The following is a 23,529-nucleotide window of genomic DNA, read 5'->3' as shown; positions in this document are numbered from 1 at the left end:
CACGGCGTGAAGGCCCGGGCAGGTGGCTTTATAGTTTTTAATTCACCAATTTTTCCAAACAAAGTGGACTAACAAAATCTGATTTTAATCATACCCACGCCACAAGGTACAACATTCAGAAAGTGGCCTGTTTTCTTCTACTTTACAAGTAACAGTGTATTTTTTATACGCCCACATTTTCATGTGGACGTATATTGTCGTCGCCCCTGTCCGTCCGTCCGTCCACAATTGTTTGTGAACAGTCTACAGGTCACAATTTTTTTATCCGATTCCAATGAAACTTGAAATATAGGTTTATCACCCTAAGATCTCGGTTCCTTTCGATATTGGCATCTATCGGACCGTAACTTCATGGATTATGGCCCCTTATTGTACGAAAAATCACGTTTTTGGCTTGTGAACACTTTAGAGGTCACAATTTTTATCTGATTTTGTTGAAACTTGAAATTTAAGTTTATAACCCAAAGATCTCGGTTCCTTTCGATATTCGCGCATATCGGACCGTAACTTCCTGAATTATGGCCCCTGATTGTACGTAAAAACGCGTTTTTTTGGCTTGTGGACCCTATAGAGGTCATAATTTTTATCCGATTTAAAAAAACGTATTATTATATCACCGTTAAACCCTAAGGACGGCTGAGTTCGAATTTCGTGAAAATCGGCCCAAAACTGACAGACAAAATGGCCGCCGTTCGTTCTCAAATAGAGTAAAAATATGGTATATCAAGGTTGTAGACCCTATAGAGGTCACAATTTTTATCCGATTTTGTTGAAACTTGAAATGTAAGTTTATAACACAAAGATCTTGATTCCTGTCGATAATCACACATATCGGACCGTAACTTCATGAATTATGGCCCCTGATTGTACGCAAAAAGTGCGTTTTTTGGCTTGTGGACCCTATAGAGGTCATTATTTTTATCCGATTTAAAAAAACGTGTTAATATATCACCGTTACACCCTAAGGACGACTGAGTTCTAATTTCGTGAAAATTGGCCCAAAACTGACAGGCAAAATGGCCGCTGTTCGTTCTCAAATAGCGTAAAAATATGGTATATCAAGGTTGTGAACCCTATAGAGGTCACAATTTTTATCCGATTTTGTTAAAACTTGAAATGTAAATTTATAACACAAAGATCTTGGTTCCTTTCGATATTCGCGCATATCGGACTGTAACTTCATGAATTATGGCCCCTGATTGTACGCAAAAAGTGCGTTTTTTGGCTTGTGGACCCTATAGAGGTCATTATTTTTATCCGATTTAAAAAAACGTGTTAATATATCACCGTTACACCCTAAGGACGACTGAGTTCTAATTTCGTGAAAATTGGCCCAAAACTGACAGGCAAAATGGCCGCTGTTCGTTCTCAAATAGCGTAAAAATATGGTATATCAAGGTTGTGAACCCTATAGAGGTCACAATTTTTATCCGATTTTGTTAAAACTTGAAATGTAAATTTATAACACAAAGATCTTGGTTCCTTTCGATATTCGCGCATATCGGACTGTAACTTCCTGAATTATGGCCCCTGATTGTACGCAAAAAGTGCGTTTTTTGGCTTGTGGACCCTATAGAGGTCATTATTTTTATCCGATTTAAAAAAACGTGTTAATATATCACCGTTACACCCTAAGGACGACTGAGTTCTAATTTCGTGAAAATTGGCCCAAAACTGACAGGCAAAATGGCCGCTGTTCGTTCTCAAATAGCGTAAAAATATGGTATATCAAGGTTGTGAACCCTATAGAGGTCACAATTTTTATCCGATTTTGTTAAAACTTGAAATGTAAATTTATAACACAAAGATCTTGGTTCCTTTCGATATTCGCGCATATCGGACTGTAACTTCCTGAATTATGGCCCCTGATTGTACGAAAAATCACGTTTTTAGCTTGTGGACCCTATAGAGGTCATAATTATTATCCGATTTAAAAAATTATATTATTATATCACCGTTACACCCTAAGGACGACTGAGGTCGAATTTCGAGAAAATCGGTCAAAAACTGACAGATAAAATGGCCGCCCTTCGTTCTCAAATAGCGTAAAAATATGGCATATCAGAGGTTACAATTTTTATCCGATTTTGTTGAAACTTGAAATTTAAGTTTATAACCCAAAGATCTTGGTTCCTTTCGATATTCGCGCATATCGGACCGTAACTTTCTGAATTATGGCCCCTGATTGTACGAAGAATCGCGTTTTTAGCTTGTGGACCCTATAGAGGTCATAATTTTTATCCGATTTAAAAAAACGTATTATTATATCACCGTTACACCCTAAGGACGACTGAGTTCAAATTTCGTGAAAATCGGCCCAAAACTGACAGACAAAATGGCTGCCCCTCGTTCTCAAATTGCGTAAAAATATGGTATATCAAGGTTGTGTACCCTATAGAGGTCACAATTTTTATCCGATTTTGTTGAAACTTGAAATGTAAGTTTATAACTCAAAGATCTTGGTTCCTTTTGAAATTTGCGCATATCGAATTGTAATTTCCTGAATTATGGCCCTTGATTGTAGGAAAAATCACTTTCGTTTTAGCTTGTTTTCTATCCATCTCTCGAAAATGTGGGCGTATCCTGCCTGGCAGCCGCTGGTTTTATTAATTTATACCAACAAATATTTTTAAAGACATTACTCAGCATACCTCTAGACTCCGGGACAACTGTCCCAGCTTGGTTTAGGTAGATAACTTCACATTCAGATAAATTGGGTAATACCTGTAGGCTACACCTTTAAAATATTATGCATGTGTTCTAACAAAGACATTGTGAGGTATCTTTTATCATAACATCGTGAGCGTGAGGTATCATTTATATGGTTATTCCATGATTATGTGATTATGGAAAAGTGTTGGAAACTTTGGGAGTTTGTTTGTCAAATGTAATAAGTGTTAAATTTACCAAATAATTATTGTATATTTGTTTATTATTCTTTTGGAAATTTAAATTAGCAATATTGTTATCAATCCATATAATGCAAAAAAAAACCAACAGTATATATATTATGGCCATTTACAACTACATATGTAACTGTACCTGAACACCTTTCACATTTTCTCAAAACCCCACTTCTTAATCTTATTGGCTACATCTAAAGACATTTTCAAAAGATTGAAATTGTTGCAAAGGAAACTGGAGGAATGGTATAATGTAGGTAAATGGTTGTCGGTAATCGTTAAAAACTGTTTATTTGCTGGATTTTGACCATATCTTTGTTGTGTGTAGGACTGTTTATTGGCTATTATATACTTTTATTTTCTATTACAGACATTCCGTATTAAACCACCGATGTGTCTCAAGAAAGATGACGTAGATTTCTCACTGGAAGTTCTTCGTAGTTCTATTAAGAAAGTGATGGGATAAAGATGCTGCATGAATTTTATCTTATCATTGCCTACTGAACATTTTTACTCTTTAACTCTTTCATTATGTTAATGGATGTGTATGTTGACTTTCTCGCCTTATTATGAATGTGTTGTGAAAGTACAAAGTTAAAATTAGTCACAGAATGGGTTTAGCAATATTGGCATATAGAAATATAAATTGTCATATTTGATGACTAAAAATGGCAGTCTATTCAAACAATTGGAGTCTTAATGACACTAAAGTTACTGATTTGTGCACATGCAAAAATTCTGTTTTGAGCATTGTCAGTGATTTCCACACATATAAATGTACTGATAACACAGCTTTATTCTGACATAATTATTTTCAACACATACATACTGGTATATGTGATCTCCTGTCAAATATCAGTATTTAAATATAATTTTTGTATTTATCATCAACTGGCAGGGGCGGATCCAGGAGAATTTTTGCAGGGGGGGGGGGGGCATGTTCCTAAGACAATGTATCCCCTCCCCCCTCCTGCATGGTCTCTATCGTCATTTTGGCGTATATATATGCACATTGAGCTTTTTAAACAGAGAAATTCAACACCTCGTTTGACGTCAATTTTTATTATGAATTAATACAATGACATTGGAATTCAATTTCATGGATGCAAAGCATTAATTGTGATATCACATAATGTCTATATCATTATCTCGTGCTTTGAGTGCCCATCCTGTCCCAAATCTTACGATAAAGGATAAAGCACACGGCCGAGAAACCTTTCTCATAAAAAGTGTGGATTTCAAAAATAATTTATGTAGCTGAGCAGGGGGGGGGGGGGGTCGACCCCCCAAACATCTCCTCTGGATCCGCCCCTGAGTGACTCATGGGGTCAATTTAGTAACAGTTCCTCTACTATCAAGTCTTGTAGAAAATACATTGCAATGAACTTTTGTAATTACATTACTTAGCAATAAATGAATAGAAAATATGACTTTGATCATGTCGTATCAAGTTTTAAACAGTACACAGTATATATTTCAATATATTGTATATTGAAACTTGATGGTGGTTATAACTGAATATAGAAATTGCCTCAAAGTCTCTTTTGTTCACCTTGATATAGTGATTAACAGATTTAGTTTGTTCAGATATGACCAAATTATGTAATATCTTACTTATATTAAACTGGGTGTGAAAGTACATGTATTGTTATTGTCCTGTTTAATTTGATATTACTATTGGTTGTATACTAGTTTTACTACTTGTTTACAATCTGTCCATCATTCACTCTGGCTGTATTGCCATTGGGTTACCTCACGTAAGATAAAGTTTTAAATAAATTAGAAAGATTCAAATATTTTGACCCTAGTTTTTTTTATATCAAATTATATTGTTCATATTACAATCTACAAATTAACAAGGTATTCTCTGTATTATTTTAAATACAAGGTGAAGGTCATTTTCCTATATGCAGTGACGGATCATGGCAAGGAAAACGGGCAAATGCTAAAAAAAATAATGACCCACTTCCCAAATATCGTGAAACAAAGTGGTCTTTTTTCAATGAGTTTTGAAATTATTAGGTAGTGGGGACCCCAAGGGGCATTGGTGAGAAAAAAATGATATCAACGATTCCACATTGGATGGGTTAGCAGCAGGAAGTTGATATCAGAAATATTTCTATAACCTGAAATAGTATTTCTGGTTGACAGGTAGCGGTCTTGTTAATTGTCCAATATTTTACGTCAGGCCCCTTGTTTCTCACTCAACCAGCTTGCTTGACAACAAGAATTGCAAACCGGTGTCATCGGGCCCAGACTGACCAGTGTCCCACTGGCCCCCTCTCTGCTATAGTTTTTTCTGTGTGAAATAATTTTGGTGTCAGTTGGTGCCTGTGAATGGTAAAAAAAAATTGGGGGCCCTTTATAGACCAATTTGACGTATAATTTTATAGGGGCTCTTTACAGACCATGAGACCTGAAGAAACAAATTCTGCACTATTCGGAAATATGATCTGCAACAACTTCATTCAGATTACTAATCTAGATCGACACTAACTGCTTAGAACTAAGTATATGAATTACCACCTGGGATATACTCCAGATCACCATATCTGGTTGAAATTGTAAAAAATTTCTTGGGGCAGGACCCCTTCAACCTCATGATCTGTCACTGCCTCTTTGACCTTTGACACTGCTATTTTGAGGAGACTATATTCTTGGTAGTCTAAGCAGAGAGAACATAGACTGGAATAAAACTTATTTCATAAAAGACTTAACTACCAGTATGTTAACTTGCATAATTAGTCCATTATATTGTTGCATACATATGATGTTTTTAAATGTTCTGTTTATTTAAATAATAAAGTTCCAACCATACTATATGAATCACAGATATTACAGTTGTTACCATATTTGGTTAAATATGTACCAGTCTTGAAGAGAAACGATTTCAGAATATGGCAAATAGAAAATAATGACAGTAACTTGAGTTTTCAATGTAGAAAGTTTATGATTGAGTAATCCTGAGAACCCTATCTTTATATTTAATTATAGCTTATTTGTTTGTAATATAACTAATGTTGTCAGGAAAAATAATATCAGACAATCTTGTACACAGAATCATTCTCATGGGTGCTTTCCAATAAATTACCAAAAAATATAGCTCTGTATATCAAAATGCACAATTCAAACAATGTCAAATATTAAAGACCCAATATCCAAGCTAAATTAGCTTATTGGAGGTCTTTTTTTCTCGCTTCCAAACTCAACTCTCTAGAACATCAGATGGCAGAGATATTGAGTGAATTAGATAATTATCTTAGCAATGGTACTTGACAATGAAGGCTATTTAGGCTATTTCTTGTCAAAACTTCAAACATCCATAACTTTGCTCAGAATTAAGTTATTTGACTGAAGATTTCAATATATGTATTCATTTTTTATTATCAATGTTTATTATAAGGTTCATGGAAAGGCCAACTCTTTATCTAAATGCATCATAAATTTGCACAACATAAACAATAAAATGAATGAACATCTGATTTTAAGGAGATTGATTGATTTAGATAGAATAGCATGTTAATATTGTAGATGAGGTTGTTTAGATGACTGTACACAGGTTTTATGTAATGAAATAGCCCGTTCAGACGCTGACGTTGAACTGGTTTAAAAACCCAGGGGATCGTTAAACCAGTTTAACTGAAGCGTTTGAACGCAAATGTGGGGCAAATAAACCAGTTTAAAAATCCCAGCTCGCGACCTGTCTTCGAACAGGTCCAGCTTGCTTCGAGCATGCGCAGTACGCAGTAAGTTACATTCCCGTGAAAATATCGGGGTCCGACAGTGCCCAGGGGCAGATCTAGGAATTTTGAAAAGGGGGGGCGCCGCAAAATGAGGGCACTGACCGCGGAGATGGGCACACCGCTGTTTGGTGGGGGGGGGGGGGGGTTGGGGGTCCCCCCAAGAAAATTATCTGTCATTTCCTTGCATCTGTAGCCATTCCAAGAGCTATTTGGCTGATATTTTCGTCTAAGTAAACATTCGTAAATCGTTGAAAAAGAGCCTTAAAATCGAGCAAAAAAGCCAGTTGAAGATGCGACTCGAAAATTGTCAAGGCCAGCGAGGCATTATGATGGGAAAAAAGAAGAATCTATTCCCTAGCCACTTCACTATTTAAGCCTTGTAACTTGTGTACTGTGCACACATGGAACAATGCTACATCAAGTTGCACTCATGTGCGTCGGTGATGGGCATGAGTGTATACGCCACGGATTCCACAAGATGCTATCATTGATGTCTGTCTGTAGTCACTCCTATAGGATTAGGGCAACGTCAGCTAAACAACAAGAATTTGTTTGAAAGTGGAAGCATTAATTAGACCAGACTGGTGTGTTTGAGTCGATGGTTTGAGTCATTTGGGATCCCTGCAACGGGTTGAGAACGGACATATTTGGGTCTGAGAAAAGGCACTTTCAGCAGTAAAAAAGGGCACTGTCGAAAATTGGGGGGGGGGGCCTCGCGCCCCCCTTGGATCCGCCTCTGGTGCCAATGTTATCGAAAGCGTGCGAGAACCGAATAAATAAAGGTTAACTCTAACCTCCGACCGAAGAGGGCAGAATAGTTAAACTGGTTTGGCTTATATACATGTAGTACGTGTGAATGCAACACGACCCCTGACCCCAGCGATTATGAACTGGTTTAAAAATAAGCGTCTGAACGGGCTATAAGTATGATGTGAAATTAAAGTCACTGAAGTCCGTCGTACACGAGCAAAGAAAATTTGACAAATTTCTTTGACGGTCTCATCAAATTTTCTTTGACCGTACGAAGCGGAGGTCTGTTTATTTGAGACAAGATAAGGCATTTTTTCCGATTCTCATTTATTCATATGAATAGGTAATTATTACCCAATTATATATTACATGCCTAATACAGGGTTGGATTACTTGCATGCAAAACAAAAACATCATTAATTAACCACATCAACAATTGGCATCAAACACTACAGCTGTAGATTTCATTCCAATAAACTAATGTAACAAAATAGGCAGCAGTATTTTCATTTGCCATATGAGATCTGGCATGCATAGCTTTTCGTCAAATAAATGTGTCAAAAATTTGGAACTTATATGCTCGTGTACGATAGGCCGTCAAATAAATTGCTGGCTTCGTACGCCGAGATCAAGCTGGCATACAATAAGCTACCATACAATAAGACCAGTCACCATACAATAAGGGACAATCAAATCAGCATACAATAAGGAATTCGCTGGATGACCAAGACTTCAGTGAAATCACGTGCTCCGTATGGGCTAATCCGAGCCTTCGATGAATAAAATAAATTGAAAGTAGTCTATTTTTAGTAATTAGGTTATTGTCTGATGGCGACAAATTTTTTGCTCTAAATAAAAAAGGGTTTTATCTCTTCTTAAGTGTGTTATTATGAATGTGCCGGAAAATAACAAGTATATTCAAAGAGCCATTGAAACTTACTTTCCGGTGATGTATGACACGATAACTGGAATTCCGTATTAAGACCTTTATTTTGACATTAAACAATCGCCCCACCCCACCACTCGTATTCAGTTAGTGCAGGCCAATTAACTTTGATCAATTAAAAAAAAAAAAGAAGAAGTAAGCATGCATTGTGCCTAAAGAAAAAATTAGGTATGAACAAAAGAGAGAATTAACTTTAATTTTCAGTATAGATATAATGATTTTGGATTAAGTCCCGCATTTTTACTTCAAATACTCCCTCCCCTCACCTCCAATTTTAATCTTTTTTCAAGGTATGTACAAAATAAGCGTAAAATTATTTACATATTTGAAAAGATCAAGGAACGTACTTTTAAGTGATGCATACCACGATTGCTGTAATTTCGCATTAATACCCGTATTTTTATTTTAAATACCCCTACCCTCGTCATTTAATAGAGTTTGCACCACCCAATTTTGATCGTTTTTTAAGATAAGTAAATATGAATGTGCCAGAAATTTATTTACATATTTAAAGAGAGCAACGAACAAGCTTTTCAGTGATATATAACACCATGACTGGAATTTCGTATTAAGACCCGTATTTTTACATTGACCCCCCCCCCCCTCCATAATCATAGCAATAGAGTTTAGTACCACCCAAATTTGATCGTTTTTAAGGTAAGTAAATATGAATGTGCCAGAAAATTATTTACATATTTGAAGGGAGCAATAAACCGGCTTTTCAGTGATATATAACACCATATCTGGAATTTCGTACTAAGAACCGTATTTTGGCATTGAATACCCACCCCACCCCTTCATAATCATAATAAAAGAGTTTAGTACCACCCAACTTTGATCGTTTTTTAAGGTAAGTAAATATGAATGTGCCAGAAAATTATTTATATATTTACAGAGAGCAATAAACAAGCTTTTCAGTGATATGGAACATCAAGCTTTTCTGTGATATATAACATTATGGCTGGAATTTCGTACTAAGAACCGTATTTTGGCATTGAACACCCACCCCACCCCCTTCATAATCATAGTAATAGAGTTTAGTACCACCCAAATTTGATCATTTTTTAAGGTAAGTAAATATGAATGTGCCAGAAAATTATTTATATATTTAAAGAGAGCAATAAACAAGCTTTTCAGTGATATGTAACATTATGGCTGGAATTTCGTACTAAGAACCGTATTTTGGCATTGAATACCCCCCCCCCCCCCTTTCATAATCATAGTAATAGAGTTTAGTACCACCCAACTTTGATCGTTTTTTAAGGTAAGTAAATTTGAATGTGCCAGAAAATTATTTATATATTTTAAGAGATCAATTAACAAGCTTTTCTGTGATATATAACATCATGGCTGGAATTTCGTACTAAGAACCGTATTTTGGCATTGAATACCCACCTTCCCCCCTTCAAAATCATAGTAATAGAGTTTAGTACCACCCAAATTTGATCGTTTTTTAAGGTAAGTCAATATGAATGTGGCAGAAAATTATTTATATATTTACAGAGAGCAATAAACAAGCTTTTCAGTGATATGGAACATCATTGCTGGAATTTCGTAATAAGAACCGTATTTTGGCATTGGATACCCCCCTTCCCCCTTCATAATCATAGTAATAGAGTTTAGTACCACCTAATTTTGATCGTTTTTTAAGGTAAGTAAATATGAATGTGCCAGAAAATTATTTATATATTTGAAGAGAGCAATAAACAAGCTTTTCAGTGATATATAACATCATGGCTGGAATTTCGTATTAAGAACAGTATTTTGGCATTGAATACCCCCCCCCCCTCCCCTTTTATAATCATAGTAATAGAGTTTAGTACCACCCAACTTTGATCGTTTTTTAAGGTAAGTAAATATGAATGTGCCAGAAAATTATTTATATATTTTAAGAGAGCAATAAACAAGCTTTTCAGTGATATATAACACCATGGCTGGAATTTCGTACTAAGAACCTTATTTTAGCATTGAATACCCCCCCCCCCCCCCATTCATAATCATAGTAAAAGAGTTTAGTATCACCCAACTTTGATCCTTTTGTAAGATAAGTAAATATGAATGTGCCAGAAAATTATTTATATATTTGAAGAGAGCAATAAACAAGCTTTTCAGTGATATATAACACCATGGCTGGAATTTCGTACTAAGAACCTTATTTTAGCATTGAATACCCCCCCCCCCTTCATAATCATAGTAATAGAGTTTAGTATCACCCAACTTTGATCCTTTTGTAAGATAAGTAAATATGAATGTGCCAGAAAATTATTTATATATTTGAAGAGAGCAATAAACAAGCTTTTCAGTGATATGTAACATCATTGCTGGAATTTCGTACTAAGAACCGTATTTTGGCATTGAATACCCCCCCCCCCCCTTCATATAAATTACCTATCTTAAAAAACGATCAAAGTTGGGTGGTACAAACCCTATTAAATAACGAATTTCGTACTAAAACCTTATTTTAGCATTGAATACCCCCCCCCCCCCATTCATAATCATAGTAATAGAGTTTAGTATCACCCAACTTTGATCCTTTTGTAAGATAAGTAAATATGAATGTGCCAGAAAATTATTTATATATTTGAAGAGAGCAATAAACAAGCTTTTCAGTGATATGTAACATCATTGCTGGAATTTCGTACTAAGAACCGTATTTTGGCATTGAATACCCCCCCCCCCCTTCATATAAATTACCTATCTTAAAAAACGATCAAAGTTGGGTGGTACAAACCCTATTAAATAACGAGGGTAGGGGTATTTAAAGTAAAAATACGGGTCTTAATACGAAATTACAGCAATCCTGGTACGCATCATTTAAAAGTATGTCCCTTTTTCCTTGGCCTTTTCAAATCTGTAAATAATTTTCTGGAACACTTATATATACATACCTGAAAAAAGATTAAAGTTGAAGGGAACCGGAGGGCGGGGGGATATTTGAAGTAAGAATGCGGGACTTAATCCAAAATAATTATATCTATACTGAGAATTAAAGTCAATCCTTTCTTTAGTTTATACCTTATTTGTTTTAGGCACAATGTATGTGTACTTATTTTTAAAAAAAATTATCAAAGTTAGTTAGACTTAGCCTGGACTAACTGAATACGAGTGGTGGGATGTGGCGAGTGGTGGGATGTGGCGAGTGTTTAATGTCAAAATAAAGGTCTTAATACGAAATTCCAGTTATCGTGTCATACATCACCGGAAAGTTAGTTTCAATGGCTCTTTGAATATACTTATGGTGGCTGATAGTGGCCATGTTAAATCTCGCCCTTTTCATAACGCGACAACACGACATCACGACAGTATTGGCGCAATCATACGACACTTAACTCTGTCGTATCATCGTGTTATTTTTATCCTAACGTCGAGATGTCGACTTATTGGCCTAGTCTCTTTCTACAAGTCACAAAAATACAGCTGTACTCATTACACTCATTACATCAGATTAGATACAATAAGACTCGTCAAAAGAGATAATAGGAAAGTGTTGATTAATTATTCGTTTTCTCAAAATAATGAAACATTTTGCGCCCAAAATTGAATTATTGGTATTATATTCAAAAAATCTAGAATTATAACAGCAGGACAAAAGTGAGTCAGCTATGTTAATTCCTTGAATAAGAAGTGGTCTCGGTAGGTATCGAACAAGCATGCATTGCCTCGTGTACGACACCCACCAATAATTATAGATTACTGAAGCGATAGTTTAGAAGCGATTTCAGAAGATTTCCAATTTATTTTATTAGAGTGGGAAGGGGATTATATAAAACCTCAAATCAGATCACAGAAAATCACTGCATTGGTGTAGGGGAGGTTTTTTTATGAGGTGAAGAAAGCGATTTGCAGCTGTTATTGACCTTATCGCGTATTCATCCGTTTGGCATCACTAATGGGATCGGGGCCTAGATGATTAAAAATAGGCCCAGTATTGCCTTCAGCTATGAACACACTCCGAAAGTCCCCTACGCACCCCCCCCCTCTTATTTTGTTTAACAAATAATTTCGGAATCAATAAAATGGCAGGTCCCTATCAATGATGTTTGATACGACTGGAAATTAATGTGTCTAAAATTGATTAAACAACATAGGGTAGTAAATATTACATTTCGAATCCGTATCAATGATACATTTACTCAAAATGTTCCTTCTAATGGATCACCATTTAACTTGAAAACAAGGGAAGCAGCCGATCGAAGAAAAAAAGATTTTAAAAAAACAAGTTTTAATATGACAGTCGTGGTTCGGTCGTGCATTTACATCCGTGGGTGTCATCCTTTCTTTGAAAGTAATGATTGTGCCAAATTTGAACAAAGTCCATCTAGATTCGCGGCCTGTAGGTAAAGTGTTGACAGATAAAACGTAAAAAAAACAGACCTATAAAAATATATTTTCTAAAACTATTTTAATTTTGAAATTATATTATTTTCACATTTGCCAAGTGTTTTAGCGAATAGTTATAGAAAGGGTCTTGTCGATTAAGACTATAGCGCATGTGCAATGTGCGGTTTTAAACTTCCGAGACGACAAGTCGACAAGTCGATGATACGACAGTTTCGCTTTTTGTCGTGCCGTCGTATCATCGACTTGTTGTGTCGATGATACGACGGCACGACAAAATTGGGTCGATGACACGACAAAATCACGCGATCTTACGACAGTTTGTTCTGTCGTAAGATCGCGTGATTTTGTCGTAAGATCGTGTGATTTTGTCGTGTCGTCGTATCATCGACTTACAGTGGCGATAAGTCGATGATACGACGGCACGACAAAATCACACGATCTTACGATAAAATCGGGCGATCTTACGACAGAACGAACTGTCGTAAGATCGTCTGATTTTGTCGTATCATCGACCTTATTTTGTCGTGCTGTCGTATCATCGACTTATCGCCACGACAAGTCGATGATACGACGGTACGACAAAACACTAAACTGTCGTATCATCGACTTGTCGTCTCGGAAGTTTAAAACTGCACATGCGCTATAGTCTTTATCTACAAGACCCTTCTATAAATAAAAAAACAAAACTGACACAGTTATATGGGACAACAATCACTGTTTTATTATACACAAGCACAGCGTTTCGATAAGTATTCTCTTATCGTTATCATTGTGCTTGATAACGATAAGAGTATATTTATCGAAACATTGTGCTTGTGTATAATAAAACAGTGATTGTTGTCCCATATAACTGTGTCAGTTTTGTTATGTTTCCAATTGCTAAATGCCACTAAAGGATTATATTACCTTCTATAAATATTCGCTAAAACACTTAGCACATGTGAAAACAATATAATTTCAAAATTAAAAGAGTTTAAGAAAATATATTTTTATAGGTCTGGGGTTTTGGGGGGGGGGGGCGGAGGTTTGGGGGTTTTTTTTACATTTGATCTGTCAACACTCTACCTACAGGCCGCGAATCTAGATGGAATTTGTTCAAATTTGGCACAATCATTACTTTCAAAGAAAGGGTGGCACTCTCGGAGGCAAATGCATGACCGAAGCACTACTGTCACATTGAAACCTGTTTTTTTTTTTAAATCTGTTTTCTTCGATCGACTGTTTCCCTTGTTTCAAGTTAAATGATGATCTATTGGAAAGAACGTATTGAGTAAATCTACGCTATCACTAATACGGATTCAATATGTAATATTTCTCATTAGTACCTATGTTGTTTAATCAATGTTATACATGTTATTTTTCAGTCGTATCAAACATCATTGATATCATTTTATTGATTCTGAAATTATTTGTAAAACAAAATAAGAGACGTGGGGGAGGGGGGGGGGGGGCGTATGAGGCTTTCATAGTGTGTAATCATCTAGGCCTCGATCCATTGTTTTTGGTGCTTGATATTTTGCGGGGGAGTCGCAGTGTGTAGGCAGGTAAGACGTTGGTTCGGTAACCCGAAAGCTGGGTGTTCGATCCCTACATTGGACGAGAAAGTTCATCCAGATTTTCCGACGAGGTCTTGTCAGTTGTGCTGGACAGAGGGCCTGGCACGTAAAATATCCTTTGGTAGTTGGAATTCGATATAATGGTAGGCCATAGTGCGCTGTCCTGGCAAAATTTCGCTCATAGTATGGCGTATGCCCGTTTTCAATATGACAGTAGTGGTTCGGTCATGTATTTACACCCGAGAGTATCATCCTTTCAGAGGATCGCGTGGCTACGTGGGCAAGACGCTGGCTAGCTAGCCTGGAGGTCGGGTGTTCGATCCCACACTGATCAGAAGTGAATATTCGCTAGGCCTCTGATAAGGATGACATCGATGCGACTTAATGAGTCCCCAATATTAACATTATTCCTCCGACAAATTTAATTCTAAAACATTTTTTTTTATGTATTAGAAAAATACATAAAGACATTTGAAGTATTTGTAGGTAAAAAATATTTCCTATGTAGCGTAAATGGGTATTAAAATGAGTAAAAGGCATCATTCTACCCGAAGCAGTTACGTCTTATTTAAACAATGCACGAGCCATTGGTCCAATGATTGACACCGCGTGACGTGATTGCATGTGTTGAAAACAGTCATCTTTTACAGAGATATTAGACGACTTTTTTCACAGATTGGTTCGATCCCTGCATTGGCCGACAAAATTCATCAAGATTTACCGGCGTGGTTCCCCCTTGTCAGTGATGCAGGACGGAGGGCCTGACAATGACAGCTGTCTAGTCGTTCGGATGGGACGAAACACCGAGGTCCCGTGTACACATTGGCGTGCACGTAAAAGATCCCTTGGCAGTTGGATTTCGATATAAGAGCGGGCCGTAGCGCCGCTTCCCGGGCAAAATTCCCTCATAGCACACTGTATGGCGTATGCCCGTCGTCTTTAGCCCAGCTTAGGAGAGAACAGTAGGACGTTAAACCCCATTTCATTTCATTTCATGCCATCCTGTCTTTGAAAGTAATGATTATGCCAAATTTGAACATCTAGTTCCGCAGTCTGTAGTTATACCAGAGGGTTGACAGATAACACCTTAAAAAAAAAAAAAATCTATGAAAATATATTTTCTAAACCTTTTTTAATTTGGAAATTATATTGTTTTCACGTGTGATAAGTGTTTTAGCGAATAGTTGTAGAAAGGGTCTTGTAGATTAAGACTATGGCGCATGTGCAGTTTTAAACTTCCGAGACGACAAGTCGACAAGTCGATGATACGACAGTTTGGTTTTGTCGTATCATCGACTTGTCGTCTCGGAAGTTTGAAACTGCACATGCGCTATAGTCTTAATCTACAAGACAATTTCTGTAACTACACGTGTTCGCTGAAACACTTAGCACACGCGAAAACAATATTATTTCAAAATTAAAAGAGTTTTAGAAATATATTTTTATAGGTCTGGTTTTTTCTTTGTTTTTTTTTACGTTTGATCTGTCAACACTCTACCTATAGGCCGCGAATGTAAACTGACTTTGTTCAAATTTGGCACAATCATTACTTTCAAAGAAAGCATGACACTCTCGAATGTAAATGCATGACCGAATCACTACTGTCATATTGAAATGTGTGTGTTTTTAAATCTTTTTCTTCGATCGCTGCTTTCCTTGTTTACATGATGATCCATTGGAAGGAACATATTGAGTAAATGTACGTTATCACTGATACGAATTTAATATGTAATAATATTTCTCATGTTTAATCAATTTTTGACATATTATTTTCCAGTTGTATCAAACATCATTGATACCATTTTATTGATTCTGGAATTATTTGTAAAACTAAATAAGAGACGTGGGGGTGTGGGGGGTATGAGGCTTTTAGAGTGTGTTCGTAGTTGAAGATATTACTGGGCCTATTTTTACTCATCTAGGCCCCAATCCCATCAGTGATGTCAAACGGATGCAAGCCTATATGCGATAAGGTCAATAACGGCTGCGAATCGTTTTCTTCACCTCATAAAAAAACTCCTGCATCTATTTGGGTGACAATGGGGGGGGGGGGTTGTATGAGGCTTTTAGAGTGTGTTCATAGTTGAAGATATTACTGGGCCTATTTTTACTCATCTAGGCCTCAATCCCATTAGTGATGTCAAATGGGAGAGAGAGAGAGAGAGAGAGAGAGAGAGAGGGTTTAACGTCCACTCGACACAAATTAGGTCATTTCGGGACTAACATATGGTTTAATTTTATTTCAATAAATCGTTTGCGCGTAGGGGTCTTTAGCAGTGGGAGGAAACCGGAGGACCCGGAGAAAACCCACGAGGTTTGACAGGCGACCCTACACCTTGTCACGTACAACCGGGGATTCAAAACTACGCCAGTTGACTCAATGACAGGCTGCGAATCGTTTTCTCCACCTCATTCAAAAAAACTCCTGCAGCTATTGGGGTGACGTGCTGCACTATGATAATGCTGTGATTTTAAAGAATGTGACCCGATTTGGTTTTTTTACAATCCCCTTCCCACCCTGTCTTCTGAAATGATTTTTAACCTATCGCTCCAGTCATCTATAAATATTGGTGGGTGTCGTACACATGGCAATGAATGCTTACTTGTTCGATACCTCCCGACACCACTTTTTCTTCAAGGAATTAACTTAGCTAACTCACTTTGGTCCTGCTATTGTAATTCTAGATTTTTTTAATATAATACCAAATATAATTCACTTGTGGACACAAAATGTTTCATTATTTTGAGAAAACAAATAATTAATCAACGTTTTCCTACTATCTCTTTTATATTTATCAAATCTACTACTTAGGCCTATATATGATGTAATGAGTACAGCTGTATTTTTGTGACTTGTAGAAAGAGACTAGGACAATAAGTCGACATCTCGACGTTACGATAAAAATAACACGATGATACGACAGAATAAAGTGTCGTATGATTGCGTCAATACTGTCGTGATGTCGTGTTGTCGCGTTATGAAAAGGGCGAGATTTAACATGGCCACTATCAGCCACCATATATACTTGTTATTTTCTGGCACATTCAAAATAACACACTTTAGAAGAGATAAACCCCTTCTTATTTTGAGCAAAAAATTCGTCGCCATCAAACAATAACGTAGTTACTAAAAATAGACTACTTTCAATTTATTTTATTTATCGAAGGCTAGGATTAGCCCATACGGAGCACGTGATTTCACTGAAGTCTTGGTCATCCAGCGAATTCCTTATTGTATGCTGATTTGATTGTCCCTTATTGTATGGTGAGTGGTCTTATTGTATGGTAGCTTATTGTATGCCAGCTTGATCTCGGCTCCTACATGTAGGCTACATGTATGTTACCCATCTGTCTGTAAAAGATGACGACCTTCAACATCACTCGGCAACCTCGGCAGATTCCGGTACTCTACATCTAGCCTCGGCTGTACAGTGACAGTAAGTGATATGTACCTACGCCTAGACATTTGCGATGCGGCACCGGTTTACTTATAAGGGAAACTTGCACGCGTTTAGAAAGAAGTTCTCAAAATTGCGTCGTTCGAAGAGTGTGTAGAATTTTCAGTGCAAATTTGTCCTTGTCTAAAGAAAATCGGATAAACTTGAAAGAAAAACAGCTTCAAACTTTGAAAATTTTGTAAGATAAAACATTCTTCAAATACGTCGTCATCAATCACGTCATTGGTCGTCATGGACAACACCATTGTAATCCGGGAACTTGAAAGTAGTTCTAATGGCGGACTTTGTTATACAGCCGAGATTAGATGTAGGGTACTGGAATCTGTTGAGGTTTGCCGATTGCCTTCAACATGTGACTTTTCATCACGCGGCGTCAATCATTGGCTCAATATGGCGCGTGCATTGTTTACATAAGACATTACTGGTTCGGGCGGAATGGAGCCTTTTACTCATTTTAATACCCGTTTACACTAAATAGGAAATATTTGTTACCTACAAATACGTCAAACGTCTTTATTTAATCTTTCTAATTCATAAAAAAATTGTTTTAGAATTTAATTTATCGAAGGAAAAAAGTTAATATTTGTGGCTCATTAAGTCGCATCGATGTCATCCTTATCAGTGATTGTCGCGGCCTAGCGAATATTCACTGCTGACCAGTGTGGTATGGGGGGTTGGATGGCGCTGTATCATAAAGTCTGTCATTGAGTCGACTGGCGTGGTTTCGAATCCCCTGTTGTACGTGGCAAGGAGTAGGGTCGCCTGTCCAACCTCGTGGGTTTTCTCCGGGTGCTCCGGTTTCCTCCCACTGCTAAAGACCCCTACGCGCAAGCGAATTATGTAAATAAAATTAAACCATATGTTAGTCCCGAAATGACCTAGTTTGTGTCGAGTGGACGTTAAACCCCATTTCTCTCTCTCCCCAGTGTGGTATGTTACATCCAGGATCCACAGAAAAGAGAAGTAGACCGACTGACTTCAACTACTTCAATCAAAATTCTCCATTGCATTCAAGGTGTAAACGTAAACAATACGAAGGCCCATTAGTGCCAAACCAAAAACAATATTAATCCGTTTGAACGAGTTAGTGATCTCGTTTGAAAGACATAGTATCTCGTTTTAAGGAATTGGTATCCCGTTTGAACGAATTAATTATCTCGTTTGAACGAATTAGTATCTCGTTTGAACGAATTAAGTATCTCGTTTGAACGAATTAGTATCTCGTTTAAACGAATTAATTATCTCGTTTAAACGAGTTAGTATCTTATTTGAACAAATTAATTATCTCGTTTGAACGAATTAATTATCTCGTTTGGACGAATTAAGATTTCGATTGTACAGAAGCGTGTAAGGGACATGCAGAAATTGTGATCCTAACAGGTGTTTTAAGTAAAGATTATGTCATTTAATACATAAGTTCTTTACTATTTCTAGCGTTACCGGTACCGTCAGCAGAAGGAACTACATTTATGAGAAGGAGAATTAGTATTGAATATGTTGAAAGTTATCCACATTTTAAAAGCCGAATATGTTTAATGTTAGCCTGAATTAAGCACAACTTCGTAGTGAAGTCATTGTCTTATGACTTGTATGCTTAAACAGGCATTGTACAAGAGCTAAATCTGCCTATTGCAGCTCTTTCTATAGGCCTTAAATGTTATATAAACTATTCATTAGACATTTATTAACATGTTTAAGTAGATTAGAACGGTTCGTCCATTTAATGATTTAATTGAAAAATGGCAAAGCGAGGCTAAGCCTCGAACAACCAGTACGGTGGTTACATTCCGTGCATTGTGAAACCTTCAAAGGCTAATATCGTCGCTCAGAATAAAGTAATTTAATGAAAATTTCAACATATTCATTTCCGATTATCGTTTTTGAACTATTATTACAAGAACGACCAGCTCTTTCTCTAAATCTTACATAATGTATTTTTAATATTGTAAAGACGTAGAATTGAAACGCACCCAATTAAGAAATAATTATGCCGTAGCTGAATCTTCGCTAGATCAGTGAATAGAACTACAGGTATACGATTGCTTGTCAACGGGATTTACATATTAATTGAACTTTGCAGTAAAGTATTATCCCAGAGTAAATTTATTCCTAGTATTGACTGCGTTGCAATACAACGGATGTAAGAGGATTTGGGTGAGTTTCTAAGATAGAGGGGTGGGGGGGGTAGAAGAAACAACTAATTTGCGACGTCTACTTTAATGGCTCGAGTCTTGTTAGAAAAGTCTGTAGTCCTCGGATGACACAAAAACTGTGGATGACACGAAAAACCCGTGGAATGCAGTAGCAGTATGCAAAACGAAGCAAGCGTAGTAATTGTGCTGAAACATTGCCCACATTGCACTTCTCATCCCTCCCACTAGAGTCCAGTGTGGCAAAGCGACGCTGCTGTTGGTCGACTTGCTCGAGAGAACAGGGGGCGTGAAACCGAGAGCCGCAGAGGGGAACGATGGCTCAAGGTGAACCAAGAGGGAAAGGCCTCAGTGTCGGCTTTCGCCGGTAATCAAGCGTAGGGCGTTTAGAACAGCCGTTCCTCGCTTGAGCCAGCGTTCCCCTATACAACCCCCCTGCTTCAAGTCCTCTGTCCTCTGTCCTATCGCTTCTTCGCAAGGTTCCCTTGTGGGAGGGATGCGACATGCAATGCGATAAATTTTGGGGCACTACTACTCCTGCTTCGTTTTGCATGCTGCATGCGAAAATTAGTTATTTCTTTTAACACTCCCACCTCACCCCTCTATCTTTGAAACTCACCCAAATCCTCTTCCAAGGCAATCAACACTGGAAATAAGTTCATCTGGCAACAATAACATTAATCCTTAATATGTAAACATCGCTGACAAGTAATCGTATACCTGTAGTGCTGTTCACTGAGCTAGTGAAAATTCAGCTAAGGCATAATCTACCATTTTAATTCTTAATTGGGTGCATTTCAAATCCACGTCCTTAATATATCATACATATACCTGTCGTAATGCCTGTTTAAGCATATAAGCAATGACTTAACTACAATGGTGTGGCTAACCCAGGCTAACATTAAGCAAATTGGATAATTTCCACGGTATTCTATACTAATTCCCCTTTTCACGCCAGAAATAGTAAAGAACCTACGCGCATTAAATCATATGAACTTTATTTGAAACACAATTTCTGCATGTCCCTTCCATGCTTCTGTAGGCTACAATCGAAATATTAATTCGTTCAAACGAGATAATTAATTCGTTCAAACGAGATAATTAATTCGTTCAAACGAGATAATTAACTCGTTCAAACGAAGTTGGTTCTCTAGTCTCCGTAATGGCTTTTACTTTTACATCTGCTGGTGCCAAACCTTTCGCAGACAATACATGGCCCATAAATTTCAACTTAGGTAACTTGAATAAACATTTCTCTGGATTCAAGGTCATTCCCTTACTCCGAATAACTTCTAAAACTTTCTTCAATCTTCGATCATGTTCATCGTCTGACTTAGCATGAACAATAATATCATCCATTATATTCTCCGTCCCTTCACAGCTTTGAAGAATCTGTTGAAGTACATTCTGGTACATTTCAAGTGCACAGGATATTCCGAACATCAATCGTTTATAACGATATAAACCTTTATGACTCCCTTGACTCCGGTGCGAGTTCTATTTGATGATAAGCCCATTTGATGTCTAGACGACTGAAGATTGTGCTTTGGTTCAATTCCTGCAACACTTCATCTATCGTTGGTATTGGGTGTCTTATGCGTTGTGCCGCTTTATTTGGTGATCTCATATCAACGCGAAGTCTGATGTCGTTCTGCCCCTCCGGGACTACAACTACTGGTGAAACCCAGGCACTCGGACAATCAACCTTTTCAATAATGTCTAATTTCTCCAGTTCATCAAGTTTTTTCTCCAGGCGATCTCTAAGATGATACGGGACTCGTCGTAATGAAGAAATTACTGGGGTTTCTTCTCTGTTTATTGGGATCGTTAATTGAAAGTCTTTTAGTTTCCCAAATCCTTTGAAACAATTCTCCTATTCGGCTTTTAAACCTGCAGTGTCTGTCTGTATTGCATTCACTCTTGGACCAAGACGTAAAACATCAAGTTCTAATGCTGTTTAATTTCCAAGGAGAGCTTGGCCTTCACCCTCGATGACAATAAATTCGACGTCTTTTATTTCCAATTCTCCCCGAGATACCTGAGCACGAAAAATTCCTGCTATTGGCAATGTCTCTCTACTTCCATACGGGAATATATTCTTGGATTCCTTTTTAGAAACACACTTCACGTTCTCAGCTTTCAAATATTTCCAAGTCTTTTTGTCAATCACGTTAACTGATGCTCCCGAATCAATGTACATTCGTAACGGCACATCCCCAATACTCAGTTCAATTTCTGCATCACATGATGTCTCATTCCGACTAATATGAAAGGCATATTCTGCGTCATTGTCATTTTCACGTATTTGTTTTAGATCTGTTTGTGATCGACTTGACTTTCTCCTATAATTGCCATAATTTCTTCCTCTACTGGATCTACCACTGCTTTTAAACTGCATTGTCTTGCAACAGCATTCAAAGTGTCCCATTCCCTTACATTTTCGGCATCGTTGTCCTCTTGTTGGACATTTGAAGTCTTTCTGGGTGTGTCTGAGGCAAACTGTGGTCCGCCATCAGATATGACTTTGTCAGGTGTCCCGTGACGAGCAAAGTGGTGTTTGAGTTTCGTGATCACTGTTTGAGATGTCATGTCTTCTCTAAGGAAATCAACTTCGAAGAAGTTACTGTAACAGTCTACTGTCACCATGTAGTTGCGACCTTGTAGTGAGAATAGATCACAGCCTACTGTCTCCCATGGTCTCTCGGGTTATTCTCTTAAGTGGAGAGATTCTTGAGGTGACGAGTCCCATACGTTGCACACACGTCGCATATTTCAATGAAACTTCTAATGTCTTGTGACATCATAGGCTAAAATATGAGAGATCTGGCTCTGCGTAGACATAAATTAATTCTCAAATGTCCAGCATGAACTTTATCTTTCATCTCTTTTCGCAGTGACGCAGGAATGACGACTCTTTCCCCGCGTAGTAAAATGCTGTCTTGAACTGTCAGTTCGTCACGATACGGGAAGAATGGTATCACCGCTGGGTGAACTTCAGACTTGTTGTTCGGCCACCCTTTCATGATCGTGTCCATGAGACGACAGAGAGTTTGGTCCTGTTGTGTTGCACATCTTTTACGGTCGAGCTGATCAGCTTTAATGGGACAAAAGGATACATTGTTCACAGTGTCACAAATTGTCCCGGGTGCTTCTTTCAGTGGTGCACGTGATAAAGCATCAGCCATGGGAATGTTTTTTCCAGGTTTGTACACAAGCTGAAAATCATACTTCTGCGCCCTCAACAGCAATGATTGTAGACGAGTCGGAGCTTTTGACAGCAGTTTCTTGTGAAAAGCCACAAGAGGTTTGTGGTCAGTAACAACAGTAACTGGGCGTCCATATGTGTAACAATGGAACTTTTCTAGTCCAAACACTGTTGCCAGGAGCTCTTTCTCGATCTGAGCATACCGAGTTTCAGACTCGGAGAGAGATCGGCTAGCATAAGCTGTAGGTTTCCCATTCTGGATGATCACAGATCCGAGACCATGTTCGCTTGCATCATTCTCTAGCCACAATTCTTCTTTCTGGTCATAGTATGCAAGGACAGGTGCATTGGTGATCATGATTTTCACTTTAGTGAAAGCGTTATGTTGAGCTTCGCTCCATATCCAGGGAACATCTTTCTTCGTCAGATTTCGAAGACATGTCGTTTCTTCTGTCAGATTCTGCATGAAACGAGCAA

General features: G+C 37.6%; 1 protein-coding gene across 1 annotated transcript in view; it reads left to right on the top strand.

Annotated features, from left to right (window-relative positions):
- Positions 1-7,887, top strand: part of LOC126816710 (alanine--glyoxylate aminotransferase 2, mitochondrial) — a 120,088-nt gene extending 112,201 nt beyond the window's left edge. The window contains exon 14 of the mRNA XM_050543457.2: positions 3,274-7,887. Within this exon, the coding sequence (XP_050399414.1) occupies positions 3,274-3,369 (96 nt within the window). The 3' untranslated portion in view covers positions 3,370-7,887. The remainder of the gene's footprint in view (positions 1-3,273) is intronic.
- The last annotated feature ends 15,642 nt before the right edge of the window (positions 7,888-23,529 follow it).

This window comes from Patella vulgata, chromosome 3 (assembly GCF_932274485.2).
Source record: "Patella vulgata chromosome 3, xgPatVulg1.2, whole genome shotgun sequence".
Lineage (NCBI taxonomy): Eukaryota > Metazoa > Mollusca > Gastropoda > Patellidae > Patella > Patella vulgata.
The sequence above is the reverse complement of the archived record's forward strand: the minus strand, read 5'-3'. Positions and strand labels throughout refer to the sequence as shown.